Source organism: Mobula hypostoma, chromosome 30 (assembly GCF_963921235.1).
Source record: "Mobula hypostoma chromosome 30, sMobHyp1.1, whole genome shotgun sequence".
Classification (NCBI taxonomy): domain Eukaryota; kingdom Metazoa; phylum Chordata; class Chondrichthyes; order Myliobatiformes; family Myliobatidae; genus Mobula; species Mobula hypostoma.
This window is the reverse complement of record NC_086126.1, coordinates 3,102,583-3,125,234: the sequence shown is the minus strand read 5'-3', so window position 1 is coordinate 3,125,234 and position 22,652 is coordinate 3,102,583. Positions and strand designations below refer to the sequence as shown.

Here is a 22,652-nt window from a genome sequence, read left to right as displayed (position 1 = left end):
TGTGCGACTGGGAGAGACACAGAGTGTGTGTGTGTGTGTGTGAGAGAGGGATTGTGCGACTGGGAGAGACACAGAGTGTGTGTGTGTGTGTGTGAGAGAGGGATTGTGAGACTGGGAGAGACGCAGAGTGTGTGTGTGTGTGTGTGTGTGTGTGTGTGTGTGTGTGTGTGTGTGAGAGGGATTGTGAGACTGGGAGAGAGATTCAGAGACTGTGTGAGAGAGAGTGTGAGGGTGCGGGAGATCCTGACTGTTGAGGGAGAGGGATACAGACACTGTGTGTGTGTGTGTGTGTGTGACAGAGGGAGATTGCGAGAGAGATACAGATGGTTGGAGATAGAGAGACATCAGATGGGGAAGGAAGCAGAGGGAGGCAGATGGAGATAGGGGAGAGGGAGACGGGAGATCGTGAGGTCGAGATACAGAGGCTGTCAGCGTGTGAGAGTGAGAGGCCACAGAGGGGGAGAGACAGATATGCAGAGACTGTGTGAGAGACATACAGAGACCAGCAGAGAGAGAGGGAGAGTGGGGTGGGAAAGGAGAGAGAGAAGGGGGTGGCGGAAGGAGATAAAGCAAGCGAAGGAGGGAGTGAGAAAATTGATATTCAAGATTGCTTGATGTCATTTCCAGTACGCAAGTGTAAAGGAGAACAACATAATTGTTACTCCGGATCTGACAGAGTACAAAAAAACACAAGATAAAGAGCACAACAACAATAAAAAAGGAAGCAAAAAGCAAGAGAGAGAGAGAGAGGTGTCAGGAAAAGGGAGATGGAGGAGCGAGGGAATGAGGGGGAGAGAGAGAGATACAGGGCGGGGTGGGAGGACACAGCGAGAGACTCCCATCCACGAGCCCTGCTTCCTGGGGTGGCAAGTTGCCTCAGCAGAGGCCAAGCTTCACACCCATCGCCCTCCTCCATGCCCCCACCCTGGTCTCCACCCCCAGGGTGAGAGGGACGGGAAGCGGTAGGTGGGAAGGAGTGGGGGAGCATTGTGTGTGAAGACGGCCATTGAGGGAAGGAGACCATTCGGCCCAGAATTCTAGACTAAACTATATCCCATCATTCCCTGCACACGGTCCATATCCCATCATTCCCTGCACATGGTCCATATCACATCATTCCCTGCACATGGTCCATATCACATCATTCCCTGCACATGGTCCATCTCCCTCCGTTCCCTGCACATTCATGTGTCTGTCTAAAAGCCTCTTAAACACCTCCATCGTATCTAACTCCACCCCCACCCCTGGTAGCTCATTCCACACACTCACCACTCTCTGTGTAAAATAAAAACTTCCCCCACACGTCTCCTTTAAACTGTCACTGCATCCCTCTGCTGTTAGACATCTCTACCCTGGGAAACAGATACTCCCTGTCCACTCTATCCATAGAAACCACATCACAGAAACAGGCCCTTTGGCCCTTCTTGGCTGTGCCGAACCATTTTCTGCCTAGTCCCACTGACCTGCACACGGACCATATCCCTCCATACACCTCCCATCCATGTATCTGTCCAATTTATTCTTAAATGTTAAAAAAGAACCCACATTTACCACCTCATCTGGCAGCTCATTCCACACTCCCACCACTCTCTGTGTGAAGAAGCCCCCCTCATGTTCCCTTTAAACTTTTCCCCCCTCACCCTTAACTCATGTCCTCTGGTTTTTTTCTCCCTTTGCCTCAGTGGAAAAAGCCTGCTTGCATTCACTCTATCTATACCCATCATAATTTTATACACCTCTATCAAATCTCCCCTCATTCTTCTACGCTCCAGGGAATAAAGTCCTAACCTATTCAACCTTTCTCTGTAACTGAGTTTCTCAAGTCCCGGCAACATCCTTGTAAACCTTCTCTGCACTCTTTCAACCTTATTTATATCCTTCCTGTAATTTTGTGACCAAAACTGAACACAATACTCCAGATTCGGCCTCACCAATGCCTTATACAACCTCATCATAACATTCCAGCTCTTATACTCAATACTTCGATTAATAAAGGCCAATGTACCAAAAGCTCTCTTTATGACCCTATCTACCTGTGACGCCACTTTTAGGGAATTTTGTATCTGTATTCCCAGATCCCTCTGTTCCACTGCACTCCTCAGTGCCTTACCATTAACCCTGTATGTTCTACGTTGGTTTGTCCTTCCAACGTGCAATACCTCACACTTGTCAGTATTAAACTCCATCTGCCATTTTTCAGCCCATTTTTCCAGATGGTCCAAGTCCCTCTGCAGGCTCTGAAAACCTTCCTCACTGTCTACTACACCTCCAATCTTTGTATCATCAGCAAACTTGCTGATCCAATTTACCACATTATCATCCAGATCATTGATATAGATGACAAATAACAATGGACCCAGCACTGATCCCTGTGGCACACCACTAGTCACAGGCCTCCACTCAGAGAAGCAATCCTCTACTACCACTCTTTGGCTTCTTCCATTGAGCCAATGTCTAATCCAATTTACCACCTCTCCATGTATACCTAGCGACTAAATTTTCCTAACTAACCTCCCATGCGGGACCTTGTCAAAGGCCTTACTGAAGTCCATGTAGACAATATCCACTGCCTTCCCTTCATCCACTTTCCTGGTAACCTCCTCGAAAAACTCCAACAGATTGGTCAAACATGACCTACCATGCACAAAGCCATATTGACTCTCCCTAATAAGTCCCTGTCTATCCAAATGCTTGTAGATTCTGTCTCTTAGTACTCCCTCCAATAACTTACCTACTACCAACGTTAAACTCACCGGCCTATAATTTCCCGGATTACTCTTCGATCCTTTTTTAAACAACGGAACAACATGAGCCACTCTCCAATCCTCCGGCACTTCACCCGTAGACAGTGACATTTTAAATATTTCTGCTAGGGCCCCAGCAATTTCAACACTAGTCTCCTTCAAGGTCCGAGGGAACACCTTGTCAGGTCCCGGGGATTTATCTACTTTAATTTTCCTCAAGACAGCAAGCACCTCCTCCTTTTCAATCTGTACAGTTTCCATGATCTCACTACTTGTTTCCCTCAATTCCATAGACTTCATGCCAGTTTCCTTAGTAAACACAGACACAAAAAACCTATTTAAGATCTCCTTCATTTCCTTTGGTTCGGCACAAAGCCGACCACTCTGATCTTCAAGAGGACCAATTTTATCCCTTACAATCCTTTTGCTCTTAATATACTTGTAAAAGCTCTTTGGATTATCCTTCACTTTGACTGCCAAGGCAACCTCATGTCTTCTTTTAGCCGTCCTGATTTCTTTCTTAAGTATTTGCTTGCACTTCTTATACTCCTCAAGCACCTGATTTACCCCGTTTCCTATACATTTCATACAACTCCCTCTTCTTCTTTATCAGAGTTGCAATATCCCTTGAGAACCAAGGTTCCTTATTCCTATTCAATTTGCCTTTAATCCTGACAGGAACATACAAACTCTGCACTCTCAAAATTTCCCCTTTGAAGGCTTCCCACCTACCGATCACATCTTTGCCAGAGAACAACCTGTCCCAATCCACGCTTTTTAGATCCTTTCTCATTTCTTCAAATTTGGCCTTCTTCCAGTTCAGAACCTCAACCCTAGGACCAGATCTATCCTTGTCCACGATCAAATTGAAACTAATGGTGTTATGATCACTGGAACCAAAGTGCTCCCCTACACAGACTTCTGTCACTTGTCCTAATTCGTTACCTAACAGGAGATCCAATATTGCATCCCCTCTAGTTGGTCCCTCTGTATATTGATTTAGAAAACTTTCCTGAACACATTTTACAAACTCTAAACCAACTAGACCCCTAACGGTATGGGAATCCAAATCAATGTATGGAAAATTAAAATCCCCCACCACCACAACTTTATGTTTCCTGCAGTTGCCTGCTATCTCTCTGCAGATTTGCTCTTCCAAGTCTCGTTGACTATTGGGTGGTCTGTAATACAATCCCACTAATGTGGCCATACCTTTCCTGTTTCTCAGCTCCACCCATAAGGACTCAGTAGACAAGCCCTCTAATCTGTCCTGCCTGAGCACTGCTGTAATATTTTCCCTAACAAGCAATGCTACTCCCCCACCTTTCATTCCTCTGCCTCGATCACATCTGAAACATCGGAACCCTGGAATATTAAGCTGCCAGTCCTGCCCCTCCTGTAGCCAAGTTTCACTAATTGCTATAACGTCATAATTCCACATGTCAATCCATGCCCTCAACTCATCCGCCTTCCCCGCAATACTCCTAGCATTGAAATATATACACCTCAGAAGATTTTTACCACCACTCACAACCTTTCTATCAGCGGATTTGCTTAAACTTTCAACATCATTTATTTTCACCCCAGCCACACTGTCAGCTCTGGCACTCTGGTTCCCATCCCCCTGCAAATCTAGTTTAAAGCTTCCCCAATAGCACTAACAAACCTCCCTGAAAGGATATTGGTCCCCCTGTAGTTCAAGTGTAACCTGTCTCTCTTTTACAGGTCCCACCTGCCCCAGAAGAGGTCCCAATGATCCTGAAATCTGAAACCCTGCCCCCTACACCAGTTCCTCAGCCACTTGTTCCTTCTCCAGAGCATCCTATTCCTACCCTCACTGGCACCTAGCACAGGTAGCAATCCTGAGATTACCACCCTCGAGGTCCTGCTTTTCAACTTCCTACCAAGCTCTCTATACTCACTGTCCAGGACCTCTTCACTCTTCCTTGCTATGTCATTGGTACTGATGTGCACCACGACATCTGGCTGGTCACCCTCCCACTTCAGAATGCCATGTCTCTCATAATCTTGTAAACCTCTGTCAGATCTCCCCTTAGCCTCTGGCACCGGAGAAAACAACTCAAGTTTGTCCAGACTCTCGTGATAGCACACGCTCTCTAATCCAGGCAGCGTCCTGGTGAACCTCTTCTGCCCCCTCTCCAAAGCCTCGACGTCCTTCCTGTACTGGGGCGACCAGAACTGGACGCAATACTCTGAGTGCGGCCCGACCGGAGTTTTATACCGCTGCAACGTGACTTCATGAATTTTACAGCCAAGCTGCCGTACGCCTTCTTTCCCGCCCAACCTACTTGGAATGAGCTGCCGGGGAGGTGCTGGAGGTGTTGGATTTTAGTTACCCTCTGTGGTTAAGGGTCCTGCCATTCACCGTGTAGTTTCCACAGTTCAAAGTAAGTTTATTATCAAAGTACATATATGTCACTACATACAACCCTGGGATTCATTTTCCTGCGGGCATTCACAGGAAACAACAGAATTGACGGAAGATCACATACACACACACACACACACACACGCATATGACAAACAACCAGTGTGCAAAAGATAACACACTGTGCAAACACAAAAAGGAAAAATAAGTAAATAAGCAATAAATATCGAGAGCACGAGATGAAGGGTCCTTGAAAGTGAGTCCAGAGGTCGTGGGAACAGCTCAGTGTTGGGGCGAGAGAAGTTATCCCCTCTGGTTCAAGAGCCTGATGGTTGAGGGGCAATAACTGGGCATTTGACCCCCTCCCAAATTGCAACACTTCACCCTTGCTCCGATTAAGTCCTGATGAAGGGTCACAGCCTGAAACGTTGACTGCCTATTCCCCCGCATAGATCCTGCCTGTCCTGCTGAGTTCCTCCAGCATTTTGTGTGTTACTCTGGATTAGGGCTCCCCACCCTTTCTATGCCACGGACCAATACCATTAAGCAAGGGGTTAAACTCCATCTGCCATCTCTCTGCCCATATCTACAACTGATCTATATCCCGCTGTCCTTTTGACAAATTTCACCGCCCACGACTGAACCAATTTTTGTAAGATGCTGGCAAATAAGAGGCCTCAATGTTCTTCAGCCCCTTTGGGTGGAGTTATGGGTCTGCCTAGCACGGGAACTCACCTTGCTCAAGCACGGGCCTGTCTTCGGAAACGTGTCCAGGACTGACCTCCTCCGCCCGAGTCCGCAGACAGCCTTGGTTCCCATCCAGTCCCCGGGGAGGGAAAAATCCCTCCCCGTTCTCTTTAAAATAGTTTCATCACTTAGCCAAGATTCCTAACCCTGACCCTGGTACGTCACCAGCCTTTCTTGTGGATTCCCACAGGAATACTCCTGTCAGGGAATGGTGAAGCTACGGTGCTGGTCTGACGCAGGTTCACCGTAACCGGAAATTGGGGGCGGGCTGTTCATTCGATCTCCCTGACAGGCACACGTCACCCATAGGGTGGGTGGGTGGGGGGAATCGTAGTTCCCTGCCCTGCCTCTAGCTAACTGCTCTCGGCTGGTACGATAGTGGGTGCTACAGACCCGCGGGGGAACGCGTCAGAGAGACGAGGGGTTTAGCTCAGACGTCGAACCGTTGATCTCTGTCAGACTTTGATCCCTGGCCTCGGAGAGTTTGGTTCGAGAATAAAATCAAGAGTTGCAGAGAGCAGCTAGCCCTTTTGTACGGGGGTGGGAAAGGGCCGACGAAAGGAAGATGCATCAGCTGCTAATAGACTTTAAAGAAAACGGGTGGGCTCTGTCTGTAATGAGATAAGAGTATTACTCGTGCCAACCACACAACACAGGAGCTATGAGGGTACTGCCAGTAACCACAAACTTCCTCAATGACATTTCACCTCCACCTCACACACTGACCCAGATTAAACCCTGTCTCCTATTTCTGCATCCAGATCTGTAACTGGGCTATACTCAGTGGCCAGTTTATTAGGTACAGCTGTACACCTGCTCGTTAATGCGGATATCTAATCAGCCAATCACGTGGCAGCAGCTCAACGCACAAAAGCACGTGGACACGGTCACGAGGTTCAGTTGCTGTTCAGACCAAACGTCAGAGTGGGGAAGAAATGTGATCATTTGACTGTGGATTGATTGTTGGTGCCAGATGGGGTGGTTTGAGTATCTCAGCAGCTGCTGATCTCCTGGGATTTTCACACACAACCATCTCTAGAGTTTACAGAGAATGGTGCAAAAAGCAAAAAACATCATGTGGGTGAAGACGCCTTGTTAATGAGAGAGGTCAGAGGAGATTGGCCGGACTGGTTCAAACTGACAGGAAGGTGACGGTAACTCAAATAACCACACGTTACAACAGTGGTGTGCAGAAGAGCATCTCTGAATGCACAACACGTCAAACCTGGAAGTGGACGGGATACAGCAGCAGAAGATCACACCGGGTTCCTCTCCTGGACCTAATACAGTGGCCCCAGAGTGAAAAATCCTCCCAGGATGCCCTTCTGCAACCTTCTTGTCCGCCCACAACTGAACCAATTGTTTTTAAAAAGGTCGGCTACCAAACAAGGACTTTTATATTTTATTAGGTTTCTTTTTTAAGAGACAGCGCCCGCCCAGAAACCCAAACTATTTAACCCTCGTCGACTAATCATGGGACAATTTACAACGACTGATTAGCCTACCAACCGGTCCGACTTCGGACTGTGGGAGGAAACCGGAGCACCGGGAGGAAACCCATGCGGTCACGGGGAGAACGTACAAACTCCTTCCAGACGGCGCGGGAACTGAGCTCCGAAGTTCGGAACGTCCTCCCCGCGGGTTTCCTCCGCCCTGAACGCTACGCGATCGTGACGCCCTCCTCCAAGCTCTCAAATAACCTTCTGTCTCCACCCCCCTCCGCACCTTGAGTTGGCTATTAGGGGTCAGAACACGCTAGTACCCAAGAGTGGTCCTGCCTTTGCAGACAAGTCCAGATTTGTGCGGATCTAATCCAGGTCCACACACTGTCCCAGTGCGGGGCGGGACTGTTTCTTTACGGAGCACAGGCACTGCGAACTGAGCCCACGTCAGGACCATGACGTCCTGGGACTGATGCACAGACACCCAGGGGAATTGACTCTTGCTGCTGTTTGTGCCCGTTGCCCCGGTAACTCTCTTTGAGAAACAAACCTTCCTTTGGCATGGGCTTTTAAAACGGCTTCTGCCCCTCCCGTGTGGGAGGCCCTTTCTGCACGACCCCCGCTGCCGTCTCAAGCACTGTTCCCTCCGAGCTGCGCAGGTGCACGGCCGCACAGTAGCCAAGATGCTCCTACACACATAGCCTTCGTTGCCACGCAGCTGGAATTGGATGCCGCGAGAAAAAAGTTTACGAAACCGTGGAAGATTTTCTTTGTCTTACTGTGTTTCACTCTACCCTTCAATTAATAAATGAAATCAAATGTGTGTGACTTTTCAATTTGCGTTCTAAATATTCATACTATGCATAATTGCAGAACAAAAACATTGAAAGTGTCGCACAGTTTTCAGGCCCGTGTAAAAATTTACCGCTCAGAGCAATGGTGAGTCCGCATGCCCTTGGGCGGGTGGGGAACTCGGCAGAAGAGGCTGGGGAAACGGGACAAGGGGATTCTGGCTGTTCTCTCTCCCAGTGGAGTCCCTGGTCAGTGGTAACCCCCAGGGGGGATGGTGGGCGACATTAATGGGGACCTCGGAATAACAAGGCTGGTGGGTGCAGTCTCTTCCGCTTCAATCTTCCTTTCACTCTCTCCATCTCTATCTCTGTCCCCCTCTCTCCTCCCCTCTATCTCCCCCTTACCCCCCCATCTCTCTCTACCCTCTATCTCTCTCCTCTCCTCTCTCTGCCCCCTCTACCCTCCTCTCCCTCTCTGCTCCCTCCCTTGTAGAGTTGGTCACAGCCTGGCACCTTGTGACGTTCCTGCCACACGGTCACGTTTACCAGCCGATGTCCCGGCCGTGGTCTCACTTCTCCCCGCGTGCAGGGGCTCGTAAGGAACCGAGCGTCCCACGGGCGTCAGTGACCTTCTCCCCCCTCTCACCTCAGGACGGAGGGACGGTCAGTGAGGGGAGAGCGGGGTGGACCTTCCCCGAGGCAGTTCCCGGAGAGACTGACCTCCAGCGCCCGGGCCCATGGGGTGAGACGCCGGGAGTCGGCGGCCCAGCTGACACCCGGGCTGGGCTTGGGCGCGCAGGGGAGTGGGCGGACCGGGGTGACTTCGGACGGACCTCACCTGTCTCGCAGGACAGGCCCCGGGCACTCCTCGTGCGGGTCGAGGCCGGCGTCGTGGCAGGACCGGAGGGCCTCGGCTCGAAGCACGAACCGTTCTGGTCACGCCACGGCAGCCTCGCGGTTCGTGCGCAGGGTGTCGGAGCTCAGCGTTCAGTCCTGACGCTGCCCGTGAGGGGCTTGTACGTCCTCCCCGCGGCCGCATGGGTTTCCTCCGGGTGCTCTGGTTTCCTCCCACAGTCCAAAGGCGTAGCGGTTGGTAGGTTAATTGGTCGTTGTAGATTGTCCTGTGACTGGGCTGGGGTTAAATCTGTGGCTTGCTGGGCAGGGCAGCTCGTCGGGCCGGAAAGGGCCTCTTCTGCACCGTGTCTCTGAATGAATCGAACCATCGCTGGGGTGTGCCCGGGAAGCAGGCCGCTCGGCCCGTCTGATCTATACTGACCCCAGAGCCCGCCAAGCCGGTCTCATTCGCCTGCCTTTATAGTTGTAGGGCGCGAAACAGGCCCTTCAGCCCATCTACGCGGAGGGGGACCAGCTTAACCCCTGACCTGCCACGGCTTCCACACGACGACCAGGCGCTCAGATATGCGGGGGTGGGGGGGAGGCAGCAGGAGGCGGCCAATCGGCCCCTCGGGGCTGTCCCAGCCCACGTGGCGGCCGCGGCTGTTTCGGTCTGCCGTCGCCCTTCATTATAGAGTCATAGAGCACGACAGCACAAAACTGGACCTTCGGCCCATCTAGTCCATGCTGGACCGTTATTCTGCCCAGACCATTTCCCTCTGTACCCCTCCCATCCACGTACCTATCCAAACTTCTCTTAAACATTGCAATCGAGCTCCAACCCGCCACACGCTGGCTGCTCATTCCACGCTCTCCCCAGGCCCCCCCCCCCCGAGCGAGTGAAGTTCCCCTTAAACTTTTCACCTTTCACCCTTAACCTGTGACCTCCAGTTCTCGTCTCACCCAAGCACAGTGGGAAAAGCCTGCTTGCATTTACCCGACCGACGCCCCCCAGTGTTGGTTCCCTCGCGAGGGATGCGGAGGCTTTCCCTGGGACTGTTTTCCCAGCGAGCTATTTTCATGGTCAGAATAATAAAGCAAACTCTCTCAGACTGGGACCGAGTGAGGCCAAGGTCCTGTGTTATTTATAGCTGGCCCGGGGAAATCTGCCAAGCTGAGCACTGACAGGGGCAGGGCTCCCTTCCCTCCTCTCTCCTCCCTCCGCAGCCAATCCACCACATCTCCCCGTCTCTCCCTTCCCTCCTCTCTCCTCCCTCCACAGCCAATCCACCACATCTCCCCGTCTCTCCCTTCCCTCCTCTCTCCTCCCTCCACAGCCAATCCACCACATCTCCCCGTCTCTCCCTCCCCTCTTCGCTCCCTCCTCCTCTCTCGACCCCTCTCTCTTCCCGTGTTCTCCCTGTCTCTCTCTTTACCGCTCCCCCTCAACCCTCCTCTCCCCTCTCTCTTCCTCCCGTCTCTCTCACCTTCCCTCTTTCCCTCCCTCCTTCTCTCGCTCTCTCTCCCCCTCAGCCCCTCTCTTCCCCCTTGTTCTCCCTCCCTCTCTCTCTCCACTCTCACCCCCCTCCCTCTTACCCCTATTACTCCTCCTCACCCTCTCCTCCTCCCCCCATTTGCCCCGCTCAGCCACCTCTTTCTGTGCCCCTCCCTCTCTCTCTTCCACCCCTCTCTCCTACTCCTCCCTCCCTCCCTCCTCCGCCCTCTCTCTGCCCCTCTCCCCCATTGGACTGGAAGTCCCTACGAAGGACTGTGAGGACGGCCGAGAGGATCACAGGGGTCTTGCTACCGTCCATCGGGGATGTTTCTCAGCAGCGCTGCCTACGCAGGGCCTGAGTGTTATCAAGGATCCCACCCGTCCATCCAGCATCCTCTTTGACTTTCTACCATCAGGCAGGAGTCTCCGATGCGTAAAGACAAGAACGGTCAGGATGGAAACAACCTCTTCCCTCAGGGCCATGAGGCTTCTGAACTCCCGGCCGCATCGCATTCGAAGTGTTCCCCATTAATCTGTACCCTACAATACTTAATTTATGACTTTACTTTCAGCTGTAAATTTAATCCTTCCTTTCCTAAATTATTGTGTGTTCTGTGTACTACTGTGTGTTCTGGAGAAACGTTGTCTTGTTTGACAGTATACGATCATATAGTTAAATTATATAGTAGTTGGTGTGTGGCCAAGTGGTTAAGGCGTCGGTCTAGTGATCTGAAGGTCGTGAGTTCGAGCCTCGGCCGAGCAGCGTGTTGTGTCCTTGAGCAAGGCACTTAATCACACATTGCTCTGCGATGACACCGGTGCCAAGCTGTATGGGTCCTAATGCCCTTCCCTTGGACAACATCGGTGTCATGGAGAGGGGAGACTTGCAGCATGGGCAACTGCCGGTGTTCCATACAATCTTGCCCAGGCCTACGCCCTGGAAACCTTCCAAGGCACAAATCCATGGTCTCACTAATGGATGCCTATATATATATGTAAGTTAAATGACAATAGACTTGACGGCTTCCCTCTTCCTCCCCACCCCTCTCTCTCTCTCCCTCCCGCCTTGTCCTGTCCCCCCGCAGTGTTCTTCTCGCCCGCCACCCTGCCTTTACCTGGAAGGGAAGTCCATTGTCGTCCTGCCCGAGGGGCAGCCCCTCCTGGGTGGGCTTACAGCCACTGACAAGCATCTGTGCCATGCTGGGGAGAGGTCCCTCCTCGCTGTTTCCTGCGGGGACAGAGGGGACGGGGTGTTGAGGGAGGCTTGTCCCAGCGACCGAGGAGCCCGACAACCACCTGTCCCCGGATCCCCGACACCGGGGGCCGGCCCCAGTGGCCACGGAGGAGGCCTAGCGCCTGCTAGCCGAGGGTCCGTTGGTGGTCTGCTGGTTCTGAGGCAGCCCCCGCGGGCCCTAGTAGCCACCTACGGACCTCCTCCGCTGAGGGTCAGCACGGGGAAGTGGGTCATCTGCTGACCAGGTTGCTTGGGAGGGCTCCCCTGGGTCCTAATGCCCACCTGGTTGCTTCAACTTGGAGAACTGTGTTCAGTTCTGGTCCCCTCATTGTAGGAAGGATGTGGAGGCTTTAGGGAGGATGCAGAGGAGATTCACCAGGATGCCGCCTGGATGAGAGAGCGTGTCTTGTGAGGAGAGGTTGAGCGAGCTCGGGCTTTTCTCTTTGGAGGATCAGAGGTGACTTGACAGAGGATAAGAGGCACAGATCGAGTGGACAGCCAGAGACTCCACCCAGGGTGGAAATGGTTAATACGAGGAGGCATGATTTTAAGGTGATTGGATGAAAGTATAGGGGGGAATGTCAGAGGTAGGTTTTTAGCACACAGAGAGTGGTGGATGTGTGGAACACCCTGCCAAGGGTGGTGGGAGGGGCAGGTACATTAGGGACGTTTAAGAGCATCACGCACAAAATGCCGGAGGAACTCAGCGGGTCAGACAGCATCTATGGAGATGAACAAACAGTTGACGTTTCGGGCCGAGACCCCTCCTTAAAAGTCTGGCAGATAGACACATAAATGACGGAGCAATGGAGGGTTACGTCGGAGGGAAGAGTTAAAGGGTTAAAGGGTCAGCACAACACCGTGGGCCGAAGGGCCTGTAACATTTCTGGATCTGCAGGAGGAAGACTTTGCCTGTGTTCTATCCAGACCTGTCATTCCGTGCGCAAGTGAAAAGGGTGGTTCCAGTGACAGACAGAGACTGCAGGCAGACAGTATGGTGCGGAGGGAGAGTGACGTTTCAGCGTCAGAGATCCGTTCAGGGCCAGTATGGTGCTGCAGTGGTCTGTGTTCAAGATGAATGCCTCTGACAACCGAGTCCAGCCCCTGGCCCTCACGCGTGGCTTCGCTACCGAGCCGGGCGGAACCGTTTCTGCTGACAGGGGAAGGGGCAAAGGCGGGCTACTGATGCCTTAAAAACCAGTGGTTTCGGGCAGATGAGGGATTGCCCGGCTCATCCAAGGGAGGGAAATCTCCCATCTCAAACCTCCGTTACCTTGCGGCTACACCCGCTCATGGGGAGGGCTCCGGGAGTAAACCCCCGAGGGAAATATCCAGAGCTGGAATCCCCAGGGCAGCCCTACGTTGAGTTCGACGCCGACTGGCAACTCTGTGTGCCAAACTGTGTCGGTCTCTGCCGTTCCTTAGGGATCATCAGCCGCGTGGAGACGGGGGGGGGGGGAGCTCGCTGTGCGGGGAACAGCTCGCTCTCCGTATCATACTGCCCCGGCTTGCGTATCTAGACAGTCAGCATGCAACATCCATCGTCAACCCTGACCGACGAAAGCCTCAGTCACTCAGCCATAGGAAAATTCCCAAGCATGTCCCCGGGTCTGGAGAACCCGGGTTATAAGGAAAGATTAAACAGGTCAGGACTTTATTCTCTAGAACGTAGAAGATTGAGGGGAGATTTGATAGAGAAATACAAAACTATGAGGGGTATAGATAGGGTAAATGCAAGCAGGCATTTTCCACTGAGGTTGGGTGGGACTACAACCAGAGGTCATGGGTTAAGGGTGAAAGGTGAGGAGTTTAAGGGGAACATGAGGGGCAACGTCTTCACTCAGAGGGTGGTGAGAGAGTGGAACGAGCTGACAGCACAAGTGACCATTTAACCTACCAAACAACACCTCTTGGGCTGCAGCAGTGAGACCTCAGCGCCCGGAGTCTGAATGCGAACAGTCGACAGCGGGGGCTGGCCCTTCGGCCCGTCAAGTCCGTGCTGGATTTCAGGAAGGGGAGGGGAGGAAGTGTAAGGACAGCGGAGGGGGTTAGCAGAGGCTTCCAGAGTTTACGGTATGGCTGATGTCGGCACAGTGAGAGGGTTTGGGGGGGTCAGATCGGGGTTACAGAGACAGGGAGGGGTGTAGGGGCTGGAGGGGGTTACAGAGGCAGGGAGGGGTGTAGGGGCCGGAGGGTGTTACAGAGACAGGGAGGGGTGTAGGGGCTGGAGGGGGTTACAGAGACAGGGAGGGGTGTTGGGGCCGGAGGGGGTTACAGAGACAGGGAGGGGTGTAGGGGTCAGAGGGGGTTACAGAGACAGGGAGGGGTGTAGGGGTCGGAGGGGGTTACAGAGACAGGGAGGGGTGTAGGGGCTGGAGGGGGTTACAGAGACAGGGAGGGGTGTAGGGGCCGGAGGGGGTTACAGAGACAGGGAGTGGTGTAGGGGCCAGAGGGGGTTACAGAGACAGGAAGGGTGTAGGGGCCAGAGGGGTTTACAGAGACAGGGAGGGGTGTAGGGGCCGGAGGGGGTTACAGAGACAGGGAGGGGTGTGGTGGCCGGAGCGGTTCAAAGAGACAGGGAGGGGAGGAGGGGATGGAGGTGGTTACAGAGGCGGGGAAGGGTGTAGGGGATGGAGGGGGTTACAGAGACAGGAAGGGGTGTAGGGGCCGGAGGGGGTTACAGAGACGGGGAGGGGTGTGGGGGCCAGAGGGGGTTACAGAGACAGGGAGGGGTGTAGGGGCTGGAGGGGGTTACAGAGACAGGGAGGGGTGTAGGGGCCGGAGGGGGTTACAGAGACGGGGAGGGGTGTAGGGGCCGGAGGGGGTTACAGAGACAGGGAGGGGTGTAGGGGCCAGAGGGGGTTACAGAGACAGGGAGGGGTGTAGGGGCCGGAGGGGGTTACAGAGACAGGGAGGGGTGTCGGGGCCGGAGGGGATTACAGAGACAGGGAGGGGTGTAGGGGTCAGAGGGGGTTACAGAGACAGGGAGGAGTGTAGGGGCTGGAGGGGGTTACAGAGACAGGGAGGGGTGTAGGGGCTGGAGGGGGTTAGAGAGACAGGGAGGGGTGTCGGGGCCGGAGGGGGTTACAGAGACAGGGAGGGGTGTAGGGGCCGGAGGGGGTTACAGAGACAGGGAGGGGTGTAGACGCTGGAGGGGGTTACAGAGACGGGGAGGGGTGTAGGGGCTGGAGGGGTGTAGGGGCTGGAGGGGGTTACAGAGACAGGGAGGGGTGTAGGGGCTGGAGGGGGTTACAGAGACAGGGAGAGGTGTAGGGACCGGAGGGGGTTACAGAGACAGGGAGGGTTGCATGGGTTGGAGGGGGTTACAGAGACAGGGAGGGGTGTAGTGGCGGGAGGGGGTTACAGAGACAGGGAGGGGTGTAGGGGCCGGAGGGGGTCACAGAGACAGGGAGGGGTGTAGGGGCCGGAGGGGGTCACAGAGACAGGGAGGGGTGTAGGGGCCGGAGGGGGTCACAGAGACAGGGAGGGGTGTAGGGGCTGGAGGGGGTTACAGAGACAGGGAGGGGTGTAGGGGCCGGAGGGGGTCACAGAGACAGGGAGGGGTGTAGGGGCTGGAGGGGGTTACAGAGACAGGGAGGGGTGTAGGGACCGGAGGGGGTTACAGAGACAGGGAGGGGTGTAGGGGCCGGAGGGGATCACAGAGACAGGGAGGGGTGTAGGGGCTGGAGGGGGTTACAGAGACAGGGAGGGGTGTAGGGACCGGAGGGGGTTACAGAGACAGGGAGGGGTGCATGGGTTAGAGGGGGTTACAGAGACTGGGAGGGGTGTAGTGGCGGGAGGGGGTTACAGAGACAGGGAGGGGTGTAGGGGCTGGAGGGGGTCACAGAGACAGGGAGGGGTGTAGGGGCTGGAGGGGGTCACAGAGACAGGGAGGGGTGTAGGGGCCGGAGGGGGTCACAGAGACAGGTGAGTGTGCACGGAAGGGAGCGTTTTTCAAGACAGGGAGGGGAACCACAAACACCACACATTATCCACCCCCCCCACCGTCTTCTCCGCTCCCCCCTCCCGCCCCCGACGACAGGACTCACCTCCCGATGCCCGTGTTAGCGTAATACCGGAGGGGAGCGCGGTGGAAAGTGACGGTGGCACTGTGGGCAGGACCCTGCGGCCTGCGCTTTCCGGGAACGGCTGCTGACAGCCTGATGTGTGTCGCCCCAGAGCAGTGAGGCAGAGCTGGGGGCGGGATGGTGTTTGCACTCAGCGATGTTAATCTCCATCAACAGGAAGCCCTCTCTCAGCTGTAAGATGCAGCCAGAGAGCGGAGAGAGAGAGAGAGAGAGAGAGAGAGGAGAGAGAGAGAGAGAGAGGAGAGAGAGGAGAGAGAGAGAGATAGAGGAGAGAGGAGAGAGAGAGAGAGATAGAGAGAGAGAGTGAGAGAGAGAAAGAGAGAGAGGAGAGAGAGAGAGAGAGGGGAGAGAGAGAGAGTGAGAGAGAGAAAGAGAGAGAGGAGAGAGAGAGAAAGAGAGAGAGGAGTGAGAGAGGGGAGAGAGAGAGAAAGAGAGGAGAGAGAGAGGAGCGAGAGAGGGGAGAGAGAGAGAGAGGAGAGAGAGTGAGAGAGGAGAGAGAGAGAGGAGAGAGAGAGTGAGAGTGAGAGTGAGAGTGAGAGTGAGAGGGAGAGAGGAGAGAGGACCGGAGGGCACAGATAGAGTGGATGTGGAGAGGATGTTTCCTATAGTGGGGGAGTCTAGGACCAGAGGACACAGATAGAGTGGATGTGGAGAGGATGTTTCCTATGGTGGGGGAGTCTAGGACCAGAGGACACAGATAGAGTGGATGTGGAGAGGATGTTTCCTATGGTGGGGGAGTCTAGGACCAGAGGACACAGATAGAGTGGATGTCGAGAGGATGTTTCCTATGGTGGGGGAGTCTAGGACCAGAGGACACAGATAGAGTGGATGTGGAGAGGATGTTTCCTATGGTGGAGGAGTCTAGGACGAGAGGGCACAGCCTCAGAAGAGGGGCTTCATTTTAGAACGGAGATGAGGAGGAATTTCTTTAGCCAGAGGAGGGGTGAATCTGGGGAATTCTTTGCCACAGGCAGCTGTGGAGTCTGAGTTGTTGGGTATATTTAAGGCAGAGTTTGATAGGTTCCTGGTTGGTCAGGGCGTGAAGGGATACGGGGAGAAGGCAGGAGATTGGGGCTGAGAGGGAAAATGGATCAACCATGAGGAAATGGTGGAGCAAACTCGATGGGCCAAATGGCCTAATTCTGCTCCTGTGTCTTATGGCCTTATGTTATGTTACAGTTGTACAAGATCTTGGTGAGGCCGCATTTAGAATATTGCACTCTATTTTGGTCACCCTGATGTAGGAAAGATGTCTTTGAGTTGTAAGATGACAAAGGTGGTTTATGATGAAATTGCCGGGTCTTGAGGGAGAGAGGTTGGGCAGGCTGGGGCTTCACACCCTGAATGTAGGGGACTGAGGGGTGACCTTATAGAGGTGTGTAGAACCATGAGGGACACAGATAGGGTGTAGGGGACTGAGGGGTGACCTTATAGAGATGTGTAGAACCATGAGGGACACAGATAGGGTGTAGGGGACTGAGGGGTGACCTTATAGAGGTGTGTAGAACCATGAGGGACACAGATAGGGTGTAGGAGACTGAGGAGTGACCTTATGGAGGTGTGTAGAACCATGAGGGACACAGATAGGGTGTAGGGGACTGAGGGGTGACCTTATAGAGGTGTGTAGAACCATGAGGGACACAGATAGGGTGTAGGGGACTGAGGGAGTGACCTTATAGAGGTGTGTAGAACTACGAGGGACACAGATAGGGTGTAGGGGACTGAGGAGTGACCTTATGGAGGTGTGTAGAACCATGAGGGACACAGATAGGGTGTAGGGGACTGAGGGAGTGACCTTATGGAGGTGTGTAGAACCATGAGGGACACAGATAGGGTGTAGGGGACTGAGGGAGTGACCTTATAGAGGTGTGTAGAACCATGAGGGACACAGATAGGGTGTAGGGGACTGAGGGGTGACCTTATAGAGGTGTGTAGAACCATGAGGGACACAGATAGGGTGTAGGGGACTGAGGAGTGACCTTATAGAGGTGTATAGAACCATGAGGGACACAGATAGGGTGTAGGGGACTGAGGGGTGACCTTATAGAGGTGTGTAGAACTACGAGGGACACAGATAGGGTGTAGGGGATTGAGGGGTGACATTATAGATGTGTATAGAACCAGGAGGGACACAGAGAGGGTGTAGGAGACTGAGGGGTGACCATATGGAGGTGCGTAGAACCATGAGGGACACAGATAGGATGTGGGGACTGAGGGGTGACCTTACAGAGGTGTGTAGAACCATGAGGGACACAGACAGGGTTAAAACAAACAGTGTTTCCTCACGCCTGGGGCATCAGGAACCAGAGGGCACAGGTTTAAGGTGAGGGGGGAGAGATTTAACAGGAACCTGAGGGGCAACTTCTGCACCCACGGGCTGGTGAGTACATGGAACGAGCTGCCACAGGAAGTGGTTGAGGCCGGTACATTCACATTTAACAGACACTTCGACAGGGATATGGTTAAGAAATGTTTAGAGCTGGGGTTCCCAGCCCGGAGTTGGGGTACCACTCAGTTTATGGTAAGGGTCCATGGTGTGAAAGACAGACAGAGAGACAGAGAGAGAGACACACACACACAGAGAATGAGGGGAGATTTGATAGAGGTTTACAAAATTATGAGGGATATAAACAGAATAACCGTGAATAGGCTTTTTCCACTCAGATTAGGAGAGATAAATACGAGAGGGCATGGGTTTAGGGTGAAAGGGGAGAGGGTTAGGGGGAACTTCTTCACTCAGAGAGTGGAGGGAGTGAGGAACGAGCTGGTGGGAGTGATGGGAGTGGAGGGAGTGAGGAACGAGCTGGTGGGAGTGATGGGAGTGGAGGGAGTGAGGAACGAGCTGGTGGGAGTGATGGGAGTGGAGGGAGTGAGGAACGAGCTGGTGGGAGTGATGGGGGTGGAGGGAGTGAGGAACGAGCTGGTGGGAGTGATGGGAGTGGAGGGAGTGAGGAACGAGCTGGTGGGAGTGGTGGGAGTGAGGAACAGCCGCCAACTGACGTGGTAAGTGCGGGCTCACTATTAAGTTTTAAGTATAAATCAGACAGGTACATGGACAGGAGAGGTCCGGAGGGACTGGGTGCAGGCCAATGGGACAGGCAGGATAAGGTTTCGGCACAGACTAGACGGGCCGAATGGCCTGTTTTCCGTGCTGTCGTGTTCTGTAGTTCTATGAGAGAAAGAGAGACAGAGAGAGACCCACAGAGTGAGTGAGTGAGTGAGTGAGTGAGTGAGTGAGTGGGGGGGGGGTGCAGGTAGAGGGATGCTGAGACGGAAGGCAGGAAGGCAGCAGATTGTGACCGACCCCAGCTTCCCCCACACCGACCCAGCCGAGCGCCCCGGGCGGAGGAAGACATCTCAGCGCAGTTTGAGGTCTAGCCACAAGCCGAGTTGGAGGAGACGCAGGGCGGCGGGTCGGAGGCGACTGAGCCAGCCGCAGGGTCCCGAGCCGAGCTCGCAAGGGGAAGCAGGCTGCGGGGGAAGAGGAAGAGGGCAGCCCCGTCACGCTGAGACGGACAGGCAGCTCATCTGAATCATTTCAACCTCCGAATGGCGGGGGCCCGGCCCAACCTCCCAGCATCAGACTTTCGGTCTAAAGGCACGGCCTCCTGCCCTCAGTGTCAACACTATCCGGCCGCGCTGAGGGAGCTCCGCAATGTGGGGGGGGGGGAGGGGGAGGGGGGAGGGAGCTCCGCATTGTGGGGGGTGAGGGAGCTCCGCACAGTGGGAGGGGTGGTGTTGGTGAGGGAGCTCTGCAGAGTGACAGGGCCTGTGAGGGAGCTCTGTATAGTGGGAGAGATAGTGAGGGAGCTTTACACTGTGAGAGGGAGCTCTGCAGAATGGGAGGGGTGGTGAGGGAGCTCCGCACTGTGGGAGAGATAGTGAGGGAGCTTTACACTGTGAGAGGGAGCTCTGCAGAGTGGGAGGGGTGGTGAGGGAGCTCCGCACTGTGGGAGGGGTGGTGAGGGAGCTCTGAATAGTGGGAGGGGCTGTGAGGGAACTTTACACTGTGAGAGGGGCGGTGAGGGAGCTCTGCAGAGTGGGAGGGGTGGTGAGGGAGCTCCGCACGCTGAGATACACCGGGCACTGCCGCTCGCTCCCGATCCCGCTGTGCCCATCCCGCCGCCCCACTCCCGAACAACCCAGGCCGGGGGTAGGGGAGTATTTCCCGCCCCTCCCACCGAGGAGAGCTCCCTCACCGTCCCCGGTGGACACTGATCGCTCCCGGGGGTCACGGATTGTTCCCTCGGGGGATAGTGGGAGCTCCCGGGGAACTCAGATCGCCCCCGGTAAACAAAGGCTCGTCCCGGTCGATACGGGTCGCTCCGGTGAACACCAGCCGCTCCCGGTGGACAGGGATCGTTCCGGTAAGTACGGTTCGCCCCGGTAAACACGGACCGTCCCGGTGGACAGGGATGCTCCAGGAGAGCCCCGATCGACCCCGGTGGACACGGAACGCCCCCGGTGGGGACGGGTCCCTCTCGGTGGACACGGCTCGGCCCCGCGGAGCCCCCGTTCGCCGCTCAGTGACGGACTCACCGCACGGCGGCTGCTCCCCCGAGAGCAGCGCTCCTCGACCCAGTTCGGTCCCGCCGGGGCTTCCGGGCAAAGCGGGAGGAGCCTCGCCGCCCACGTGGACACGACGTTAAAGGCGCCGCTCGCCCCAGATCCCTCCTCATCCCCTCCCCCGAACAGCGCAGGGACGAGGGAGCGTCTCCTGCAGCCCCTGAGGGGTACAGTCGCTCGCCCCCGACCCCTCCTCACCCCCTCCCCCGAACAGCGCAGGGACGAGGGAGCGTCTCCCGCAGCCCCCAAGGGGTACTGTCGCTCGCCCCCGACCCCTCCTCATGCCCTCCCCCGAACAGCGCAGGGACGAGGGAGCGTCGCCCGCAACCCCTGAGGGATACAGTCACTCGCCCCCGACCCCTCTTCATCCCCTCCCCCGAACAGCGCAGGGACGAGGGAGCGTCTCGGGCTGACGGTGGGGTGAATGAGAGTGAGGGAAGAGGGATATGAAAAGGAGGAGGAGTGAGGGGAGAGGAGGAGGGAGGGAGATGGTGTGAGCGTTGAGGGCCAGGGAGATCGAGGGCAGGTCCGAGTCTATAACCGGAGCGCCCCGGTTTGAGGCGAGAGGGGAGAGTTTTGGTAGGAAGCTGAGGGTCTAGTTTCTCTCTCTCTCTCTCTCTGTCTCTCTCACACACACACACACACACACACACACACACACACACACACACACACACACACACAGGGGGTGGTCCTGATATGGGACGAGCTGCCGGAGTGTAAAAGGGACATTGAAACGGGCAGCGAAAAGCGACATTTTGCGTTGAATCAAATCAGTGAGGAATGTGCTGGGGGCGCGCCCCACAACTCTCTCACCCGAACCCGCACGTCCTCGGGCTGTGGGAGGAAACCGGAGCCCCCGGAGGAAACCCACACGGGGAGAGGCCGCGGGAAGTGAACCCCGGGTCACGGGTACGGTAAAGCGTTGTGCCTACCGCTGCTTTACGATGCGGCTCTCTCTCTGGGTGATCCGGTCTCCACCACCACCCCCCACCCCCGAGGGGAGCAGAGATTCACCCCCTCTCGGAGAGAAGGCATTTCCCCAAACCCCAGTGTTAAGACCGACCCTGCGTTGTGTAACTGTGTCCCGGCATGTACGTCCACATCCCAACACCTCCCGTGTCCAGCCCCGTTCGCGTGTCAAAGTCCAGGGAACACGGACCCAAGCGGTCCGCACTCCCCCGGTCAGCGCCATTACAAAGAAAGCGCGGCAGCGCATCTACAGAACTTCTTGAGAAGTTTGCGAAAGTTCAGCGTGACAGCTCAAACTTTGACAAACTGTGTGGTGACTGGATGCATCACGGCCTGGTATGGGAACCCCAATGCCCTTGATTGGAACATCCTACACAAAGTAGTGGAAGCGTCACACACAAAATGCTGGAGGAACTCAGCAGGGCAGGCAGCATCTGTGGACAAAAAAAAAGTCTCGGCCCGAGATGTCGACTGTACTTTTTTTTTCCTGTAGATGCTGCCCGGCCTGCTGAGTTCCTCCAGCATTTTGTGTGCGTTGCTCAGATTTCCAGCACCTGCAGATTCTCCCTTGTTTGTGAGAAAGTGATGGGTTGGGCCCGGGTCCATCACGGGTAAAGCCCTCCCCACTATTGAGCACATCTACATGAAACGTGTGGCAGGAAAGCGTCATCCATCGTCAGGGGCCCCCACCACCCAGGCCAGGCTCTCTTCTCGCTGCTGCCATCATAGTCATAGTCAGACTTTATTGATCCCGGGGAAAATTGGTTTTCGTTACAGTTGCACCATAAATAATTAAATAGTAATATGTAAATTATGCCAGGAAATAAGTCCAGGACCAGCCTATTGGCTCAGGGTGTCTGACCCTCCAAGGGAGGAGTTGTAAAGTTTGATGGCCACAGGCAGGAATGACTTCCTATGACGCTCTGTGTTGCATCTCGGTGGAATGAGTCTCTGGCTGAACGTACTCCTGTGCCCACCCAGTACATTATGTAGTGGATGGGAGACATTGTCCAAGATGGCATGCAACTTGGACAGCATCCTCTTTTCACACACCACCGTCAGAGAGTCCAGTTCCATCCCCACAACATCACTGGCCTTACGAATGAGTTTGTTGATTCTGTTGGTGTCTGCTACCCTCAGCCAGCTGCCCCAGCACACAACAGCAAACATGATCGCACTGGCCACCACAGACTCGTAGAACATCCTCAGCATCGTCCGGCAGATGTTAAAGGACCTCAGTCTCCTCAGGAAATAGACGCGGCTCTGACCCTTCTTGTAGACAGCCTCAGTGTTCTTAGACCAGTCCAGTTTATTGTCAATTCGTATCCCCCAGGTATTTGTAATCCTCCA

The 22,652-nt window shown here is 54.7% G+C and overlaps 1 protein-coding gene across 3 annotated transcripts in view; it reads right to left on the bottom strand.

The window, feature by feature from the left end:
* Positions 1–20,428, bottom strand: part of LOC134339634 (protein LBH-like) — a 29,604-nt gene extending 9,176 nt beyond the window's left edge. Inside the window, exons 1-3 of one of the 3 annotated variants that reach the window (XM_063036314.1) lie at positions 20,304–20,401; positions 13,574–13,675; positions 11,558–11,670 (exon numbers count right to left, since the gene is read on the bottom strand). In XM_063036314.1, coding sequence (XP_062892384.1) covers positions 11,558–11,641 — 84 coding nt within the window. In that variant the 5' untranslated portion in view covers positions 11,642–11,670; positions 13,574–13,675; positions 20,304–20,401. Of the gene's footprint in view, positions 1–11,557; positions 11,671–13,573; positions 13,676–15,725; positions 15,928–20,303 lie in introns of those variants that run through there. The other 2 variants (XM_063036315.1, XM_063036316.1) reach the window with 2 other exon arrangements.
* Between the last annotated feature and the right edge of the window lie 2,224 nt (positions 20,429–22,652).